The following is a 20,141-nucleotide window of genomic DNA, read 5'->3' as shown; positions in this document are numbered from 1 at the left end:
ATATTTAATCAATAACTGACCCTAAGTTCTTGATTTCTTAACCACCTGATGTGTTTAATTTGTTGTGAAAGACATAAAAACAAAAGGATTTGGTGGGGGCAGAGTAAGTTGTGAAATGAATTCAATTTAGACATATAATTAGCAAATGCATATGTTAAAGACATCAGCATTCGGATTGATGCAATGGTCAGTCTTGATTTCAGAAGAACAATGTTGCAACAGATCATACAGTCAGAGCAGGAAGGGATCTTAGAAGCCATTGAGCCCAACCCTCTCATTTTACAGATGGGGAAACTGAGGCATAGGGAGGTTAAGTGACTTGTCTAGGGTTACACAGCTGGAAAGTGTCTGGGGCAGGATTTGAACATGATCTTCCAGACTCCAACTCAACTATGCCACCTATGCTTTTTTAATATGTTTCACTTTTTGGAAGTTCCATGGCAAACCCAATGCAGGAATCCACGGGCTGCATTCACTCTAGTATGAGATAATTCCTATTGAGAAAGGTTAGTTCTAGTCCTTCCTTCTACTCTTTACCTTTTCCTAGACCCAGGATTCCTAGTGTGAGGTGAGGAAGGTGGTGTTAACTATCATCATTTGGAAGGATGTTATGAGTAGCTCCAGAAAACTAGAATTCCTAAATTACATTTTAGGCTTCACAAATGTATTCTTTTGCACATTTTCTGGGATGGGTTAACCCCAGAAGATATCAGAATAACATGTGTACTGAATAATGACCCCAACGTTTGAGATGTTCCCACAAACTATGCATTTTTTCCAGGGCCCTCAAAAATATTTCAGGGCCTCATCTGGATTTATTAGAATCTCTGTCAACAGGCACAGAATATTGGGCATGACTCCCAGCCACTAGAGTTTGGCTAGAACTAAATGGGTCTCATCAACGATGCAAGACAATTATTTGCCTTACATTCTGATCAACATTATTTCTCCAGTATATTCATCATGGGGATACCTCATGAAAACAGAACAATACAGGAACAATAAGAATTGTAGAGGTGCCAAAATTCATAACTGAAATAGGATTCTGCCCTTGGAGGAATGATAGAAAAGAGGAAAAGTCAAGACAGGAAAATGGAGATTGTGTGTGTGTGTGTGTGTGTGTGTGTGTGTGTGTGTGTGTGTGTGTATGTCAGAAGAAGGTGCTGAAAGTACATGTATCTGTGTACATAAAGTGGAACATATAGTCTTCTAATGGTAAATTCTATCCATCATTGAAACCAGTAGGGTAGAATTCCATCTGCTTTTCAATGCCAATGCCAAATGAAAAGATATTAAGGTTAACAGTAGAGTATATCGATGTGTGTGTGTGTGTGTGTGTGTGTGTGTGTGAAAGAGAGAGAGAGAGAGAGAGAGAGAGAGAGAGAGAGAGAGAGAGAGAGAGAGAGAGAGAGAGAGAAAGAGGGAGGGAGAGAGAGAGATGGAGAGAGAGAGAGAGGGAGAGAGAGCTAAATTGTAATTTAAGCTTATTAAGTTTAAAATCTTCCACGAATCTGAACTGGAAAACATTGACAGATTTTTAACTTTAAACTAAAGTATTATATTTTTGTATCAAATAGTATAATAGTCATATTTTTTATATACTGCCCAAGGTTCCTGGGAAATTTGTAGAGGAAAAAAATATAATGGTTTTAACTGATAACAAGTGCATTTAATGGAGTGGGGGAGGGAGGAAAGAAATTCAAAGAAGAAATCATTGCATTGAAAACAATCTATATTTAAACAGCTACAGATTCTTTAAAAAAATTTTCTGGGTTAAATGTGAAGTTTTTGATTCCTGTTGATTTTTTTACGTTTGTTGGTTTTGATAGTTAACTAAGACCTTCTGCATTGTTGAGTTTTTATATATGAAGTTTTACAGCAGATTAACTGGCTTGTTGTTTTTTTTAAGCAATGTGATTCCCAAAGTAACAGTTTTTCAATGAACAATGATATCTTTATGATATGTATATACACATATATATGTATGTCTATATAGATATGGAGAGCATCCAATTCTCTTTCACTATCATGTTCATAGAACATTTTATACCATTAATTTCAACCATGCTTTAGACATTCAATTCCATGTATTATTATTTTTTAAAATTAAAAGTACACTCTAGATGAGGTATATTACACTATGTGATGGACTTATTGTGGTAGTTGTGGTTATTATTTGCTAGAAGTGATTGAAATAAGTTGGCTTGATTGACTTATAACACAAGTATTATAAAGATTACTTTATTTCTCTTTAATTGGTTAAACGGACAACACATAAATGAACATGGCTTCTTTTCTGCTTTTGTTGATAGAATATCACCTGTATGACAAGTTGAATATATTGCACTTGGATGTGAATCATGAACAGGTAAAATTTTATCATCTCACAGCAGTCATCTGCTTTCAAATAATCTTCTTTGGAACATAGGTGAACTAAAGAGGGGATTATACATCTCCAAAGAGGCATACTTAACATATCAGTCAACAATCATTGTAAAATTTAGCGGGGTTTTATTTGTTCATCCACAGGATGGTTTCACCATAAATATATGTATATATATATACATATATATATATACACATATATATACATATATATATAATCTATTTATATTATATACCTTCTTTTGGGGTAAGGGGGGAAGAAGGGAGGTATGGTAGAAATTAAAGAATGAAGACACAGAATACCAAAAAAGAATTCAAATTTGATGAATCACTTCATTCAAGTCAGGATTGTACTTTCTTCTGGGATCTAAGTTTGATGACCTAATCCTTATATTTTCCCTTTATATATTTGTATGTGTTCAAAGAAATTAGGTAAAATATATCAGCTGCCAGTAGTTATACATAGATCTGTATGTGTGCGTGCAAGTCTGTTTTACTTTTCCCCTACCTAGGAAATACACTGGCTTTGCTTCTCTGTGGATTATTTCTAAATAGCAGCTCAACTTTAAATAATACCATTTTAAAAGACTAAAATGCCAATACTTGCAAATACATTTGTATTTAATATAGTACAATAAGTATAGGAAGCAGCATCAGTATTGTACACTACCCAGGATTCAGCTCTTTCTTTATGTAGAAAATGCTTTGAACACTCTGGGGATAGAATATTCATTTATAGAAGAATATGTAAGGGATTTTTTTGCATTATTTTAAAGGATATACATTCGTCTTGGTTTTTGCTTCCAAATATTGTTTAAGGCTGTTTGGTAAAATATATACCAGGTATGAGGCTCAATTTACAGAGTTTTGGCCTTACAGGAAATCTTTAACTACTCAGCTTTAAAAATTCACACTTTGAAGCTAAACATGCTTTAATATCAACTGTGCTCCAAATGGACCTCATGCTAGGTGGAACATATTTGGAACAAAAAGAAAAAAAGCTCAAAAGAACAAAGGAAAACTTCATTGTTAACCAATGTCCAAATTTTTATAAGCTATGGCAACCTTTGCTACTCAATGCTTGTAATAATGTGGCAGGCTGCGGAGTGAGCTGAGTACTTATTTAAAGTGCTAATCAAGGTGGAAAAAAAAACCCCACAATAACAAAGTGCTAGAGTATAATTGAGAAGCTGTTCTGCATATGGCTAAGTACATGGTATTTATTAAAGCAGGTAAACAGAAAACATGGTAATTGTTCAAAATATCATTTGTATGTTGCCATCCTGCTTTAACATGGAGTAGTCATTCAAAGTCAGAGGAAACTGAGATCTGTTAGATCCACCTTATTGGGTCTTCCTTTGGAGAGGGTTTAGAATTAGTACACTCACTTTTCAGTGGGAAGCTAGAATAAATACTCCTATTTTTCCCATTTAATTCATGTGGAGATTGGGCTCCCTTAAATATATTTTATTGGTCTTCCTTTGGAGAGAGAAGTCTGTAAGTTAGAGTCCTCATTTCCAGTGGGAAGTTTGAATAAAGAATACCGTATCTAAACTTAATTCAGTATTGAAAGCTACTCGATTAAACTGTCTCCTGTTTTTTGCTCATGTTAGTGTCATGAAAACATGCTTATGCTTCTTAAACTCCAGAGCTGGAAATCCCTTAATTCTTGAATCAATTTCTTTATGTCTTTATAAGCAAGGTACTTGCCTTAGCTGATACTGCATAGGAAAGAGTTCTGAAAAAAAAAATCAAATGTAAGATACATTTCACCTTTACCATTTAAACTGAGATATACTTACCACCCACATTCAAACTTCTTAAACTGGTTACAACATCACAACTGGCATTTTAAACAAGCAAACTTTTTTTTCAAGGATACCCTGGAAATTTAACTGATACAGCAGTTTGAGCATACAACCTATCACATGTAGGATAATTGGTGAAATTAAAAGTAAAATATGAATAAAAACAAATCCATGAAAAGAACTGAAATGACAATAACTATTTCCTAGGAATAAGTATAACTTTGCTCTTATACTTTGCTATGGAAGAGATGCTTTAAGGCTACCACTTTCTTTTCACCCATTGCTTGTCAGTCTTTTTGCATTAAAATTAAGCTTAGCTTTGGGAAAATGGTGGTTTGGTTCCTGGAAAAAAAAATCTTACCAGATATTTTTAATGGATTCAGAAGGGTAGGCTCCTGGGCTTTTAGAGAGCTACTTATCTACCTGCAGGGAGTAATGACTAGATAGATCCCTTTTCATTGCCAAAAACTTGACATGACATGAAAGGCTTAATAATGTTTTCCCGTAGTAACAGAGATGAAGAGAATGGCAGCGCACATAGGCAAATCGTTTAATTGGATTTGAAGAAAAGAAAACTGGAAGTGAGAGACATGGGGTCTTTCTGTCATGCACTTGCCATTGTAGCACCTTCTACTTGGTTAGCTAATGCCTCTAGTGAATGGTGAGATGCACCCATTTTATAATTTGTTTTTCTTATCCCTAATTGTCATACAATTTATAAAAATATAAATAACAAAAAAAGGTAAGCTGGGTTCCATCTCAAGAGGTGTTTCTTGTTGTCCTCTGAGAACATATTGGATAAGTCAGGTCTCACCAAGCCCTATCCATTGTAGCTGATTGTAAGTCAGACAATAAATACAAAAAGAAGTCATTCTTGCAATGAGCTCGGCAAACTTTGAAAAAATCAAAACATTCCACTGTGCTTATGGCACGAAGAACACAACAGCAAGGGCATATTCAGTGGAGAAAATGAGACAGAAATTACCAGGTTAAGTGACAAACTGTACAAGCTTTTTTTGTTTGTTTAAAAAAAGGAAATGTTGCAGCATTCTGTCTTTAAAGCCTGGTTTGGGCCTCAGGGATGTAGATCTCAATGCTGTCTGCTCGTTCAGTGGCTGAATTCTGCCTAAAAGAGGCTGCTCTCTTGGCGGCCATGAGCCGTCTTCTGGCTTCTTGGCGTTGTCTGTCAGGTAGGTCTAGAGACTTTTCTCTTGTGATAGGAAATTTCCCTTTTGGAGGCTTCTTTGGTACTGGAGGGGGAACCTTTCTTTCTTCCTAAAGCATTGATTAAAAAAGTCAAAATTGAGTTAGTGTGAGAGAGAAGACCATATGCACATTAACATTCAATTTTTTAAAAAAATCCATCTTGGAATTAGAGTTTTGCTAAGGTTTGTTACACAGACAGTTCCTTCCCAACATGTCCTCTGGTGTTAATTTTTTAAAAATTATTTTTTAAGTGAACAAAAAATTCTATTTTTTCTCTTCCCCTGAAAAAAAAAAAGAATAAAAACAAAACTCTTGTAATAAATATGCAAAATTAAGTAAAACAAATCCCCATATTGGCTAGGTTCAAAAAATGTTTGTTACATTTTATACCCTGAGTCCATAAACTTGCTTTTAAAAAGTGAATCTGACTTTTTTTTTTAAAGCAAGAAACCTCAACCAACCACAGGGGAATGACTAAGGATCTGAGAAATGGAACCTGATATGTCCAAGGATCACAGGACCGTAATTTTATTGCTAGAGGGGTTTTTTCAGGCCATCAAGCTCTAGAGACAAAAGTAGTTTGAACCTTCCTTGGTAGCCACTTATACAAGAGATTCACCCAAAGGTATCAAAATATTAGTAGCCATTAATTTGTTATTAGATTAAGAGATACTATGATTTTAAAATGAATCTGATGTTATATTGATATATGCTATCATTTAGATTTATAGATACCATTAACCAATCAGTAAGTATTTATTAAATGCCTACTACATGCCAGATACTGTGTTAGGACATCACTCAATGGTATCCTGGTAGATTTCATCAGATACTGTAAGGGTCAGAAGTTGTTAGGACATCTCTGCCATTTGTTCATGGCATTGATAGGAGGTTCAAACATAATAAGAAAAGCTATGGAATAGCATAATTTGATTATAATATCTTTATCTTTTTGGATTTCTCAAGTTCAGTTCCTGTCTTAAACACAACGTTATGTCAATCTATCTTCTTATTCTTCTACGGTTAGCAATTAAAATGTGGGTGATAACTTTTAAACTAGACATTTCATTTAACTCAACGAATGTATTTTAAGTACCACTTATGTGTCAACCTCTAGCCCAAGCACTGTACTAGGACACAAAGATAAAACAAATCAATCTCAGCCCCCATGGAGACTACATTCTATAGGGGAATGAACTAGGCTATTTTCAGGTATAGTAGGGATAGACACTAACCTAGAATTGCCTTTTACAATCATGGCAACTACAAGTTCCAGATTTTAGTTTTGGGAAGTTACTTTTCAGAGCAGGGAACCCTCAAAATCACTATCCCAAAATGTACATCTCCCAGGATGATTAAGTTGGTTTATCTCTTTTCATTTCAAGGGAAATTTTAACATGTATCATTATATAGAAGACTTTTAGAAAGCTAGCTTTGATTATCCAAGAAAGATGAAAATTAGAAACATATTTTGTCCAGTTTAAAAAATTCTATGTTTACTTTAGTTTCTCTTTTAATTGTTAATTATCTTTTTATTGCCAACTTCTCTTCAAATCCAAAGTGTTGATTAATGATTGTTGTTGCTGAGTCAATTTAGCAGTTGTCTGACTCTTAGTGACCCCATTTGGCGTTTTCATAGCAGAGATATTGGAGTGGTTTGCCATTTCCTTTTTCAGCTCATTTTACAGATGAGAAAATTGAGGCAAACAGGGTTAAGTGACCTGCCCAGGGTCATAGAACTAATATGTATCTGAAGCCAGAATTGAACTTAGCAAGATGAGTCTTCCTGACTCCAGGCCTGGAAATTTATCCACTATGCCCCAGATTAATGATTAGCTGATATTATAAAAATCCCATTTTTAAGCTAGCTGTATAAACTGTGTATTACAGTGAACTTTAAAAAATGTATACATACAAGGTATCTCAAAAGTCTTTAAGGAGTTGTAGTGCCTTAAATACATTTTGCTATGGTTTTAATATCTCAGTTTCAATACCTTAAAACTTAACTAAGCCTTTTGGGATATCCTGTATATACTCTCAGTATATTTGTCTATTTTCTCCTATGATTTCATTGGTTTGGGAAACTTTTGATAGAGAAAACTCCTTCTTTTGATCTTTCACAGATTAAATTGGCAATTCTAATATAACTTACAGTTTAGAGACTTGCTTGGGACACTGAAAGGTTAAGTGACTTTCCCAAAGTCATAACTGATATCTGTCAGAGGCAGAATTTGAATCCAAGGCTATCCCTAACTCCAACGTTATCCCTATATCTATTATTAAGTATTGTCTCTATCCATCTCTGTCATGTCTTACATAGTAGACCTAGATATATAAGGGACCACTAAAACCAGCCCCATCATTTTAAAATTAGAGAAGCTAAGTCCAAGGGAAGTTAAGTGAAGTAATATCACATAGATTTTAAATGCCAAGATAGAAATTTGAACTGGAAAGTTCAAGTCAAAAGCCAGCGTTCTTTCTGTCATATACACTGCCTTTGAGTAAAAAGGAAAATCCTAAAGGATGGGTAATATATTTATTAATTAGTTTTATCACCTAGCACATGACCACACTCACATATGTAATGAATAATCTTGATGGTCATTATGATTATGATTTGTATCTGGTCTTCATCTTAAGCATCTCAGTGGTACCTACTCATATTTCAGCCATGTTTAAGTAATGAGAGCTAACATTTATATATAGCTTTAAGGTATGCCCAGCATATATTCTCAATCTGGTTCTCACAACAAACCTGGGAGGTGGGCACTATTTTCATCCATTTTACAGGGGAGAAAATGAGGCAAAGAGAATTTAGGTGATTTATAGTTTTGCAAAGCTAGTGTCTGAGGCAGAATTCTAACTCAGAGGCAGGCTTTAAAATTATCTTACTGGACACTATACTTCCTACCGTATTTCTCTACATGACTATTTTTTCTTGGAGCTACTGTCATCATTCTCTACTAAAGTACTCCTCTGATGCCTCCTTGTGGCTAAGCCAATAAAATGTAAGCTCTGCCAGGTCCACCAAGTAGAAACACTCTAATTCTGATCATCTGGGAACCAGCCTCGCTAAGTTTGGGAAGACTCACCACCCAAGGTTGACCCTTAAGTGCGTTGTTGTTTTTTGGCACAGCAGTTCGTGAAAATTACCTCTTAATGGTGAAAGGGACACAGACTGTGTTGGTGGAGTGAATATCTCCTGAAGGAAGCACTGAAGTGTGTGAATCATCATCTACTGAAATTATGACCTTCTGTTTCTCTTAATCATTTTGTCTTAACATATAATGATTTCTTGGAAAATCAGCCTATAATTACACAGATCTTCTCTGAAATGTTTTAGAAAATTAGTGAAGTTATTGCTAATCCAGATCAAGATATTAATTCTATAGTAAATAACACTTTAAGGGAAGAAATTAAATCATGTGGTAAATTCTAAGTGAATTCACCAACCTGTTATAAAATGCAATACAATATGTTACATGCATGTCCATAAAGCAGACATGACCAGACAATACTGCCTTACCTCTCACCTCTGTGTCTACCCTTCCCACTTTAGAATGAAACAGAATGTTTGAGACAGAGAGCAGTGTCAGTCTGAATTGGATGCGGATTTTCAACAACTGATCAATCAAACTCAACCATCATTTATTATTTACTTACCATGTATAAGGTAATGTGCTAGGTACTGGGGTTGCAAAGACAGAGTAAAAATAGTCCAACATACCTCAAGGAACTTACATCTACTGGGGGTTGGGGGTGAGAACTATAACATGTATACAGATAAATCAATTACGAAATACAAAACAATTTTTAAAAATAGGGAGCACTACAACTGGAGTAATCAGGATGTGGCACCTGAACAATGCTTGGCAGAAAGCAGGGAACCTAAAAGGTGGAAATGAAGAAGATTTAGGAGATGCAGACTGAGAGTGTAGATTTAGGAGATGGCAGGGAGACACAAGATGGAACAGGGTATATGGTTAACAGCAAGTGGGATGATTAGGCAGAAACAGAGAGTGCTTGAAGGGAATTAGCATGAAACAAGACTAAAAAGGGAGTAGAAGCCAGATTGTGGAGAGTTTTAAGTACCAGGATGAGGATTTTCCATTTTATCTCAGAGGCAAGACAGAGCCAAGGAAGATTTTTATGTGGGAGAATGATATTGTTGGATCTGTAGTTTTGGGGATTTGGGTAGGGAAGGTGAATTAGAAAGGAAAAAAAAGCAGAAGCAAGAAAACCAATTAGGAAGTAAGGTCAAGGTCCAGTCATAAAATGTGTCATTGTAAAACTCACCTTAATGTGTCAAAAAAATTTTTTGATGCAGTCCTTTCATTGGACAGAGTCAATTTCTACCTAAAGAAATGAACACTTTTGCCAATATTTAGGGGTTAATTCCTTTCCATGATGATTGTTTGCAGTTGTGTAGGTATTACTACAGAGAACCCACGTCTTACACTGTAAGACAATAACTAAGGGATGACTTCAGTTCCTACATCTGTTTCCATAACAAAAGAAAAGTTTGTTCTGGATTGCTAATCAAAGGTTGGGAAACACTTCATAATTTGGAATTTGAAATGGATTATTTCTGCAATTGGATTAAACACTAGGGGCTTATTGAACAAAGGTTTACATGGAAACCACACAGAGTTGGGGATAATTACCTTCCTTTCAGGGGATTCTATTAACTTCCATTCATTGAGCTTCAGCTGGTGGAGTTCATCAAACTTCATGCTGACATCTTCAATTGAGAGCTGCAATAAGTCCCAAAATCCTGCCAGGTCTTGGGAAGTAGGCCTTGGCATAGCACTGGGATCCTAACATAAACAGAAGAGAAAACATCAACAAATTCAAACTGAAAAATTCTTCTTCTTTGCTTGCTGGATTAAGGACATGAGTGGGAAGTTTGCTTCTTTCCAAGGTATTCTTGTTAAGCCTGTTTTGTTTTGTTTTTTATGTTTTAAGTAAAAACTCCAGTAATTGAGATACAGTGTCTATATACTGCAGTTGTAGTTCAGTTAGATATATTATCTATATACTATAGTTTTATAGCTGGTACTAGTAAGTTGTACTAAAAAATTAAAAAAGGTGCCATTTTATAAATGATTTTGATTTAAATGCTTTTCTTGGAAATCATGAGAATGCTTTTAGATATTAAAATGTCCTTTTTTGGAGGGGGTGGCAAGGAGAAAGATCAAACATTTATTAATTGCCAACTCTGTCCTCAAGCACTATGCTAAGCATTTTACAGGTATCATATCATTTGATCCTCATAGCTACCCTGTGAGATAGGTGCTGTTATGATCCCATATAGACAAACATTGAGGTGAGCAGATGCCTTGCCCAGGGTCACACAGCTAGTAAGTATATGAGTATATGACTGACTCCTGACTTTACCCTTCACTTAAAGTTTTTGAGCCTTCATCTGTAAAATGAGACTGTTGGACTAGCTCTCCAAATCTCTTTCAGTTACAGAATTCAATGGTTCAATGAATGAATGAATAAATGAAAGGATAACCTGTCATTTATAAAACACTTACTATATATTCCAGGTACTTTGCTGAGCAATGGGAACAAAAACACAAGGACATAGACAGTCCCTGTCTTCACAGAACTTATATTTGAATGGGAGAAGACTACATAGAAGGGGGAGAGTTCCTCATCCATGAAGCTCTACAGTGATCCGGGGTTGAATACAACCAGCAAGACATGATGCATGAACATGAGTCTGTGGATGGCTTATAACTTAATTATCTATAGGGAATTATATACAGAATCCTCTGTAGCTTGAACTCTGCTCTGGTTCTCCTTCATGACAGTGGTGAACATGTTTGGTAAGCATCCCTATTATGCCTCATTGAATATTAATCAGAAGGTTGAACAAAATTCTCTCATTTCTTGTAGCTTTTATCAACTCTTGAATAATTTTGATGTTTGTAAAGTAGTTGCTTTCTTGGAAGAAATTCTTTAAGGAGGCATTTTATTCTACCAAGAATTTTTTTAAAAAATAGTCAACAAATCATAAGGACAGCGAGATTTTATTCTCTATGTTTTTCAGCCAATTATCATTGTAGTGATATATTATACTATGGAATATCAGAAAACCGGACAATTCCTATTAATAAGCTCATTCAGAATGTGTTTAGTGTCCATGTAGATGATCATATAAGGAAAACTTTGTATAGATGGGAAAGTAGGTATATAAGTTGATTGTTGATGTCTTCTTTTTGCTTGTTTTTTTTTTTTTGGAGGGGGTGGTGGAGATTGGGTGTATGTGAGACTGGAGATTCCTTCCAGTACCTTTGGTATCTTGTCCTTCTACAGATAACTTGTAAATTGATCCTTCTCAATTTTGTCACTTCCATGACGTATCTCCTATACTTAGCTTAATCCAACTACTTTTTCTTTTTTTGTTCTCTTTGGTGTCATTTTATTTCTACCTTTTCTGTAAGAACATCTAGGACTGTGAGGTTAGAGTCCAAGTTCAGGGGCTCCTTGATGATGAAAACATTGTATTATAAAAGTATTTTATCTTTTCTTCTTTTCTTTTTGTTGTCTGTCTTCTATTTTCATCCTGAAATATTTTCAGGATGATTTTACTTAGTTAAGATGCCTCAATAAACTTTCTTGAATTGCATTTACCATCCATTACTTTTCACTATTTTATGAAGTGATCCTGCTCATAAATATTACATCATCTTTCTTCATAAAATTTTATATTTAAGTTTATATTTTAAGCTGTTGGTGCCTTTGGCTGTCATATCTTCCTGCCTGGCAAGACAATTCAAGTATTTGCTTACTAAGATACTTTTTGGTTCTGTCTCTCTGCTATGGCAATCAATGAACGTTTTATTAGACCTCGACATGAAATTTTTGTAGTGTATATCTATGGTCTATCTTCTGTCTATATCTCATTTTTCCATAAAAAAATGACTGGTTTAGGCAGGTCTAGATGGAATTGTTTTAGTTGCATACCATAGCCTTCTCTCATTTTTATTCTTGTAACTTTGTACTAATTTTAATATTTGCTCTAAGAGGTTAGTGGTCATGGATTTCTGATTCCTACATTAAGTAACAAGTCATTTCATATCTATTGTTATGTAATAAATTTCATTTTTAAAAATGTGATTTGGTGGCTTACCATATCCAGTGCCTTTCATTCATTTTTAGAAGTATTTCTGATAAATATGAGACAAATCCTTGACCTCTCTTGTTCCTTATTCCTGATTCATATTTTCCTACAATTTTCTTGTTTCACTACTCTATTTCAACCTTTGTAGTAATATCACTGAGTACCAAAGTATAGATTGAGTAATTTTAAAGAGTCTTATAGAGTTAGTTTCCTATACTTCTTTATTCTTTATACTATATAGTGCACAAACTGCAATTATGCTCATGGTGGTCTTTTTACAAATACACATCATGACTCATTTGATTGCTTGAACTGTACTGTTTTAACTAAAGTAAAATATGAGTTTGCTATTCAGATGGAACTTCTTAGTATGCACTATTCAGATCAGTTTCTAACCATTTATTGAGGTTGTGGTTCCCATTACTAGGAAAAGAGGAAGAGGATTAAAAAGGATTCTTCATTGAGTTTACAACATAATTGCATCATATGTAGCTGAATTTTAAGTTCTGACAACTATGAAGCTCATAGACTAAGACCCATTGCTGGTTTTTTTATGTGTGTGAGATTATAACCTTCAGGACAATTACTCCTATTTCTCATGTAAAATGGGTCTGAAAATAATTTCTAGTCTTGGAAAGCTTATTCTGTTTACTTTGAGCCACTAGAGGGCAACCTTTTTCTACTAAATTATACTAAACAGGTCCTGGCGTTGTAGTGTTAAAAGGGTAATTCCAACTTGAACTCAACTGAGACATCTGAATTTTATAAACCTTATCAAATTTGTTCTTAAGCTTTTCTCTTTTCTTGCATCTAGCTTGGAATCTATCTCTGCTTATAATAAACCCAAACAAAAGAAAACCAAACACAAAACCAAACTTCAGACACTGGTAATTAGAACCATGCATTATCTGCTGAGAAAGATTAAGAAAGAAGATGTTTCAGCTATAATAATAGCTAACATTTATATAATGCTAGAAGACTTGCAAAGCGCCCTTTCTTTCTTTGTAAAGGTGAAGTAGGTGTCATTATTATATCTATTTTAAATATAAGGAAACTGAAGCTCACAGAGGTTAGGATTAGGGTTGATTTTTGCCAAGGGTCACTCAGCTGGTAAGTGCCAGAGGTTCCATTGGAGTTTAGACCTTCTTGTCTCAACAAGTCCATTTACTCTATCCACAGAGTCACTAGTCATAATACAAAGGACTCAGGGTAACCATAAGGAAAAAAATCCCTGATGCTTAGGAAACTGAAATTTGACCATGTGTTTTTAAGATGGAATCTGGAATTCAATCCAACAAGCATTTATAATGTACATACTCTGAATACAACACTGGCACTATGCTGCATTTAGAACTAAGCTCAAGTTTCATCTTGATTGATTTTAGTATGGTCTGGACTAGAAGAATAGAGTAGGTAAAAATCTCTTCTCTAGTCTCCAGGATTCTTTCATCTATAGAAGCCCAAAGACCTCATTTAGTTCAGTCTCTAGTTGATCCAGGAATGCCTGAGAATATCCTTAACAGGTTATCAGGTAGCCTTTGTTGGAAGACTTCTACTAATGGGGAAATTCTCTATCATGGAAACATAGATCTAGACCAGAAAGAGACGATTTGCTGTTGTTCAGTTGTTTAGTTGTGTCTGACTCTTTCTGACTCCACAGATCATACTGTTTATGAGGTTGGAGTAGTTTTCTATTTTCTTCTTCAAGGGATTAAGGCAGACAGAAGTTAAGTGGCTTGTCTAGGGTCACACAGCTACTAAATGTCTGGGGTTGAATTTGAACTCAAGTCTTCCTGACTCCAGGCTCAGCACTCTATGCACTAAACCACCTAGTTGAAAAGGAACTTAGTCTAGTTGACTCCTCTTATTTTACAGATAAGGAAATTGAAACCAAGACAGGCTAAATGATTTGTATACAGTAATATAGATTGTAAGTAGCCAAGCCAGGGCTAGAACCCAGATCAAGGCAATCCATTCCATTTCTGTCATATGGATCCAAAATGTGTTTCCCTATGATTCTCACCACTGTCTTAATTCTACCCTGAAGGGCCATACAGAATAAATTTATTCCTTTTCACAAGCCTGGACTTGAAATATATAGTTAAAACAGTTATTGTTGTTCAGTTGTGTCTGACACATTGTGACATCATTTAGGTTGTTTGGTTTTTTTTTCTTTTTTGGCAAAGATCCTGGAGTGGTTTGCCATTTCCTTCTCCTGTTCATTTTACAGATGAGGAAACTGAGGCAAATTGGATTAAGTGACTTGGCCAGGATCATGCAGCTAGTAGGGTCTGAGGCTAGATCTGAACTCAAGAAAGATGAGTCTTCCTGACTTCAGGTTCCACACTCTATCCACTGTGTTACCTAGCTGCCCCAATTAAAACAGTACCTCAGTGGTAAATGTGAAGTCTGTAAAAAGGTGTATGGTCATATTTTTTCCTTTAAGAAACACTTGGCAATACAATAATTCATTTTCTGAACAATGTACTCTCAGAAGGTTAATCATTTGGATTTGCATTAGAACTGAGACTTTGACCTATATCAGGATGATGTTCATGATCTGACTTTTTTTTTTTAAATCTTATTTTACTGTTCACATTCCCTGTGTATCTGAGCCATCACCACTTGATTAAAGTTCCCAGAAGACACTGTCCTTTTTATATAGTGTATCATTCTAGTACTTTAAGAAATGCCTTTTTAAGCGAAAGAATGCTTATCCCAAGTCATTTCCTTCCCTCCTCACAAAGAACCAATATTATTATCCTGGTTAAATTGCATTCTTTCTAAAATTTTACATCTTGACTTGCAAATTAGATATGGATATGTGTTGTTGCCTTAAGTAAGTTGTTCATAGGTGTCAGAGGTATGTTAACTTATCACTCCCTGGGTGATTCTTTTCTGTGTCAGATGTAATAACATATGCCAAATCACTTTTTTTTTGGTTCATAGCCTGTAGGGACAGATTTTTGGATGGTCCCTTCAGAAGGAATATGGAATCCTTCGTCCTTCTTAAAGAGCTAAGCTCAAGTACATTTGCCAGCAGTTACTGATAGAATTTTCTCACCTCTGTCTACTCGACTTTTATAAATATTAAGATATATGTATATTTTCAGAATTTTTAATCCTTTCCTCAGGGCAGATATAGTATTTATGCCTACCTCTCCCATATTCCCCCCATCCCCCACCTAGGAAAAAATGTTTCAGAAATTTCTGTGGAAAGAAGCCGGAAGCAGATTAAATAATAAAATATTTTAGAACTCTCAATAGAAAAAAAAATTAACACTAACAATGATATGTAGTCCGACATTTATAAAAGATTTCAAAAGTGTTTGGATATGCAATTTCTGATTCAAATGTTTAGGGACTTCTGGCAGTGGGAAACTGTAATTTTAATAGGCTCTATATTAAATATGGATCTATACTTCTAGGCTTTGTTTTTGAGCTACAGGGAGTGTCTTTTTTCTTTAACATTTTTTATAGTTAAAAGGCAACTGTGAGGTATCATTAATATCAACTGACATTTATAAACATATCAAATAACAGAATTAAGAAAATATATTTGTATATAATTATATAAATACCTTTATATATAATTATAAATACATTTATCTATAATATTGTGTTAAAGTTTTAGATAGAAAAGAGGGAGTATGGAGGGAGTATGGTATTGAAATGTCATGGGGAGAAAGATTCTAAAGAAATGAATACAGAGTAAGAATGAAAATAAAGCATAAATGCCAATATTAAGCTTTCTGTGGCCAATCAAGGTTACCTAAATATTGACTTACCAAATTTTGCTGACAAAGCCAATAAAATTGCTGGAACTTCTGAGACATGAGAAGCTGAGCACTTCCAACTGCACTCCTGATTTTACCTAGAACTGAAGGAAGAGGCCATTATTTAACATGATTTTTAAAATGTTTCTGATTAAGTAAAAAAAATAATAGAAGTACCCAAAGGGACTGTGCCTTAGGACTCCATATAGATTCTCAGATTGTCAGAACTGGAAGGGGCCTCAGTAAGAGGCCTAAAGTAAAGAGACGAACGTGGAGGACCAGGGTTCATGTCTTGTTTTACTCTTCTTATTTTGGGGAACTTGGACAAGTTAATTTATCTTTCTGGACCTGTTTCCTTATCTGTAAACTGAGGGTTTAGAATAGATGGTTTCTAAGGGCCTTTCCACTTCTGGATACTATGAAATCCATTCTAAATATGAGGAAACTGAGGCTTATAAAAAGTGAAGTGATTTGCTCAAGGTTACACAGTTAGTAAGAAACAGAGCCAGGACGCATATCCAGCTTGCCTGATTCCATATCCAGTACTCTTTCTATAACATCACACTGATTCCTGATGTAATTTTATTCTTTTTTTTTTTATTCTTTAGGACTCCTTATAAAGGAGAAAAAAATTGTAAAAAAAAAAAAAACTTCTTAAGAAGGATTTAGTTTAGGAAAATAATAGAAACTTCAGGAATTTTTCGTTGTTCTTAGAAAATAAAAGTTTTTAGCTCTGGATTCAGATGGGATACAACATTACTCTAGGGAAAAGAAGAAAATATAGGAAAGAACCTTAGTAAAGGACTTAGTATTTCCTTCTTTCAGCTATTGTTACCCAATTCCATTAAAATACCACTGCCTTATTCTTGTAAACTACTTTCAGGTTTGTTTGTTTTTTTTAAAGTACCTTCACAAAGTGATCCTTGGAACAGTCTGGTAAGTTGTGTAGAACAGGTAGTATCATCCCCATTTTCCTTTAAAGAAAGCAATCCACATAGAAATCATGTGACTTGCTGAGGGTAGTATAGCCAATTAATAACTAAATGAGGAAAAAGGCTCAGTCTTAACATTTCCATAAGGAAGCAGTGGTTAAAGTACTTGCTTAGAGTCAGGAAGACTTACCTCTAGGTAGATGTTAATATTAAAATCACACTACCTTTCTGAGGTTTAGGCAAGGTACTGCAATGGGTCTGGAGTCAAAAAGATCTGAGTTCACATCTGGCTCAGATACTTACTAGCTGTGAGACCTCGGACAAGTCATTTAATTTCTTTTTGCCTCAGTTTCCTTAACACTTGAATGGATAGCATGGCTAAAAATATAGCATCTACCTCCCTGGGTTATTGTAATGCTCAAATGAGATAATATCTGTAAAAAGTGCTTAGCACAGGGCCTAGCACATGTAAGGTGCTATATAAACATTAATGATCGTTGTTATCATTAATTTATAGATACATTGTATCCTAGATAAGTGGAGAGAGTTCCCACACTGATTAAACTAGGTTGTCTTAGTACATTGACCCTTACCATTGGACCACATATGACACTAACCTATATCTTTGAAATCTCTTGATAGTATCTTCAGCTTCCCATTGCCACAGGAGGGTTATTGGATAATCTGTGTATTGTGTCATATTTATACATTATTTCTGTATTACATTTCCAGATTATGCTATGAGTAAGGATGCCTTTAGTTTAACGAAGAATGAAGATTTAGTTAAATATTCAAACTATTGTTATGACATATATGTATGTATGTATTATATATGTATAGATATACACACAAATACTATTTGAAATGTATAATTTAGCAATATTAGTATGAGCGATAAAGTAAATTAAGAGTGTAGATAGATATCCCCAAGATAAATCAAAACTAGTTTTTCCCTTCTGGCTCCAGTGTGAGTGATGGTATGGTCTCTAAGTTCATGGTGGCTTAAAAAATTTTCCTTGAGATTGCTTTCTGAATTTTTACTTAAAATATGCTTCTGTTCATGCAGAGGTTCCATTTTAGCTAAGAAGCATTAGTCTGAAACTTTAGTGGCTGTCATAGTGCACACTTTGAAAAGCCATTAAGAAAACTTAGGAGTGGATGCTTCATCTCTGCAGTTGTGTGTGGGTAGAGTATCTAGCTAGTTGTAGAGTTGGTCTTGTTTCAACCTTGCCCCAAGGCATACTGTTCAATGGGGCTCTGTAGTCACCTTGGTGCTTTTACATTTTTAAGCATAAATGAACAAAGAAGATATTCTCCTTTTTATATTTGATCCTGGAGGTACTAGGGAGCCACTGCAGTATATTGAGTAGGGAATACCATAGCCAGACCTGTGCTTGAAGAAGATCTCTTTGGTACCTGGTAGAGGATGGATTGGAGGGAGGAGAAACTTGAGGTTGGAAAACTAATTACCGGCACCAGTGAGTACTGGGTTGTTTGTCCCTATGTATTCCCATTGGTCTTTATGTCCCACCCTTTTGGGATTGAATGGATGGTAGGAAGAGAGATGTTCACTCAGTCTTTCAGCCTGGAGTAGAGCGAGGTTGGCATTATTTCCAGGTCTGGTAGGATCCCCAGCTTCTGCTAAAACTATAGTGATTTCCTGGGTGTGGCTTCTCAGATCACCTCCTCTGGCTCTGGGACAAATTGTACTCCATGCAGCTACCCTGACCTTCCTTTCTGCTGCAATGGGCTATTGATCCTAAGTCAAGAAAGTGATTACCTAAATAACCTCAAAGATTCCTTCCCTGGTGCTTTGGCTACCTTGCACTGACTTTGCAGACATCTTATCCTCCCTTTTCTTAGAGATCTCTATAGCACCAGATCCTTGGTCTACTTTCATCTTTGAAATATTTCTTTCCTGGTCCATTTGCCTAACGCAGATTTATTAACTAGTTATTAAGAATAATTTTGTTCTTTATTGTGATTCAGCTTTGAACTTAGTGTCCTATGCCAAAATCTCATCCTAGTTTATTGAGTAGCCTTACTCCAGGTCACTTAATAAGTGACCTTATTGGCAAATGCTGTCTTTCTCAAGATCTTATATATGTGGTATTTACTCCTTGTCTTTTACATTTTCAAACACCTCTGCCCTCTTTTAGCTACCTGCTAAGTTCTTTTACCTTGTCTAAGGGGTATTTACAGCTCTCCTCTCATTTGCAGAGCAGAGATGACATGCGTCCAGAGGCCAATGAATGAATGGTCAACCCCCTGGTAATCAGCTCTGCCCTCTTCCCCAGGTTCTCAGTGCTGCAATCATATAATAATATACCTCTAAGACTTGAAGGGATCTTAGTAATCATCAGTCCAAAGCTTTAATTTTACCAAAGAGGAAACTGAGGCTCAGAGAAGGGAAGTAACTTGTCTAAGGTCACAAAGAAAATCAGTGGCAGAAATGGCTCTAGACCCCATATCTCCTGTACCCTTTTCTATTATACCATGATGTTGGTATGAAATGTGAGACTAGGGAGGCAGAGATAAATAGGGCCTGTATGTGTGGAAAGAGCTGTCACCCATTTACACTATCTATACATTCTTGTCTTCCTCTTTTCATTGTAGGTTAATTGCATTAATTTCAGCAAACACATAAACTCTGTTTCATTTCTTTTGACCCTCCAACCCTGTCAACCATTTTCTCTTTGCTTTCTATCTGACAACTTTACTCAGGTCAGATACCTGCCAAGGCAGTAGTCTTCCAGAATACTATCCTTATACATTCATAAGACCAACATACCTTACTTTAGACAAAAAACACTCTTTTGATTTCCTTCAAGAGAAAAGAAGAAGCATCTCCCTCTTAATTTTCAAATTTGCCTAGTGTAGGGCTTATCCACGATAGCAATAG

At 35.3% G+C, this 20,141-nt stretch overlaps 1 protein-coding gene and 1 long non-coding RNA gene across 3 annotated transcripts in view; one reads left to right on the top strand and one right to left on the bottom strand.

The window, feature by feature from the left end:
* Positions 1-20,141, top strand: part of LOC140520429 (uncharacterized) — a 119,018-nt gene that overhangs the window by 69,081 nt on the left and 29,796 nt on the right. For both annotated transcript variants that reach the window (XR_011972499.1, XR_011972498.1), the window contains 4 exons: positions 2,313-2,368; positions 8,959-9,072; positions 10,075-10,320; positions 10,952-11,233. This is a non-coding gene — a long non-coding RNA (uncharacterized lncRNA). The remainder of the gene's footprint in view (positions 1-2,312; positions 2,369-8,958; positions 9,073-10,074; positions 10,321-10,951; positions 11,234-20,141) is intronic.
* DLGAP2 (DLG associated protein 2) overlaps positions 5,167-20,141 on the bottom strand; it is a 529,819-nt gene continuing 514,844 nt past the window's right edge. The window contains exons 10-12 of the mRNA XM_072634360.1: positions 16,320-16,411; positions 10,064-10,216; positions 5,167-5,468 (exon numbers count right to left, since the gene is read on the bottom strand). Coding sequence (XP_072490461.1) covers positions 5,250-5,468; positions 10,064-10,216; positions 16,320-16,411 — 464 coding nt within the window. The 3' untranslated portion in view covers positions 5,167-5,249. The remainder of the gene's footprint in view (positions 5,469-10,063; positions 10,217-16,319; positions 16,412-20,141) is intronic.

Source organism: Notamacropus eugenii, chromosome 1 (assembly GCF_028372415.1).
Source record: "Notamacropus eugenii isolate mMacEug1 chromosome 1, mMacEug1.pri_v2, whole genome shotgun sequence".
Classification (NCBI taxonomy): domain Eukaryota; kingdom Metazoa; phylum Chordata; class Mammalia; order Diprotodontia; family Macropodidae; genus Notamacropus; species Notamacropus eugenii.
This window is presented reverse-complemented; position numbering and strand designations above follow the sequence as displayed.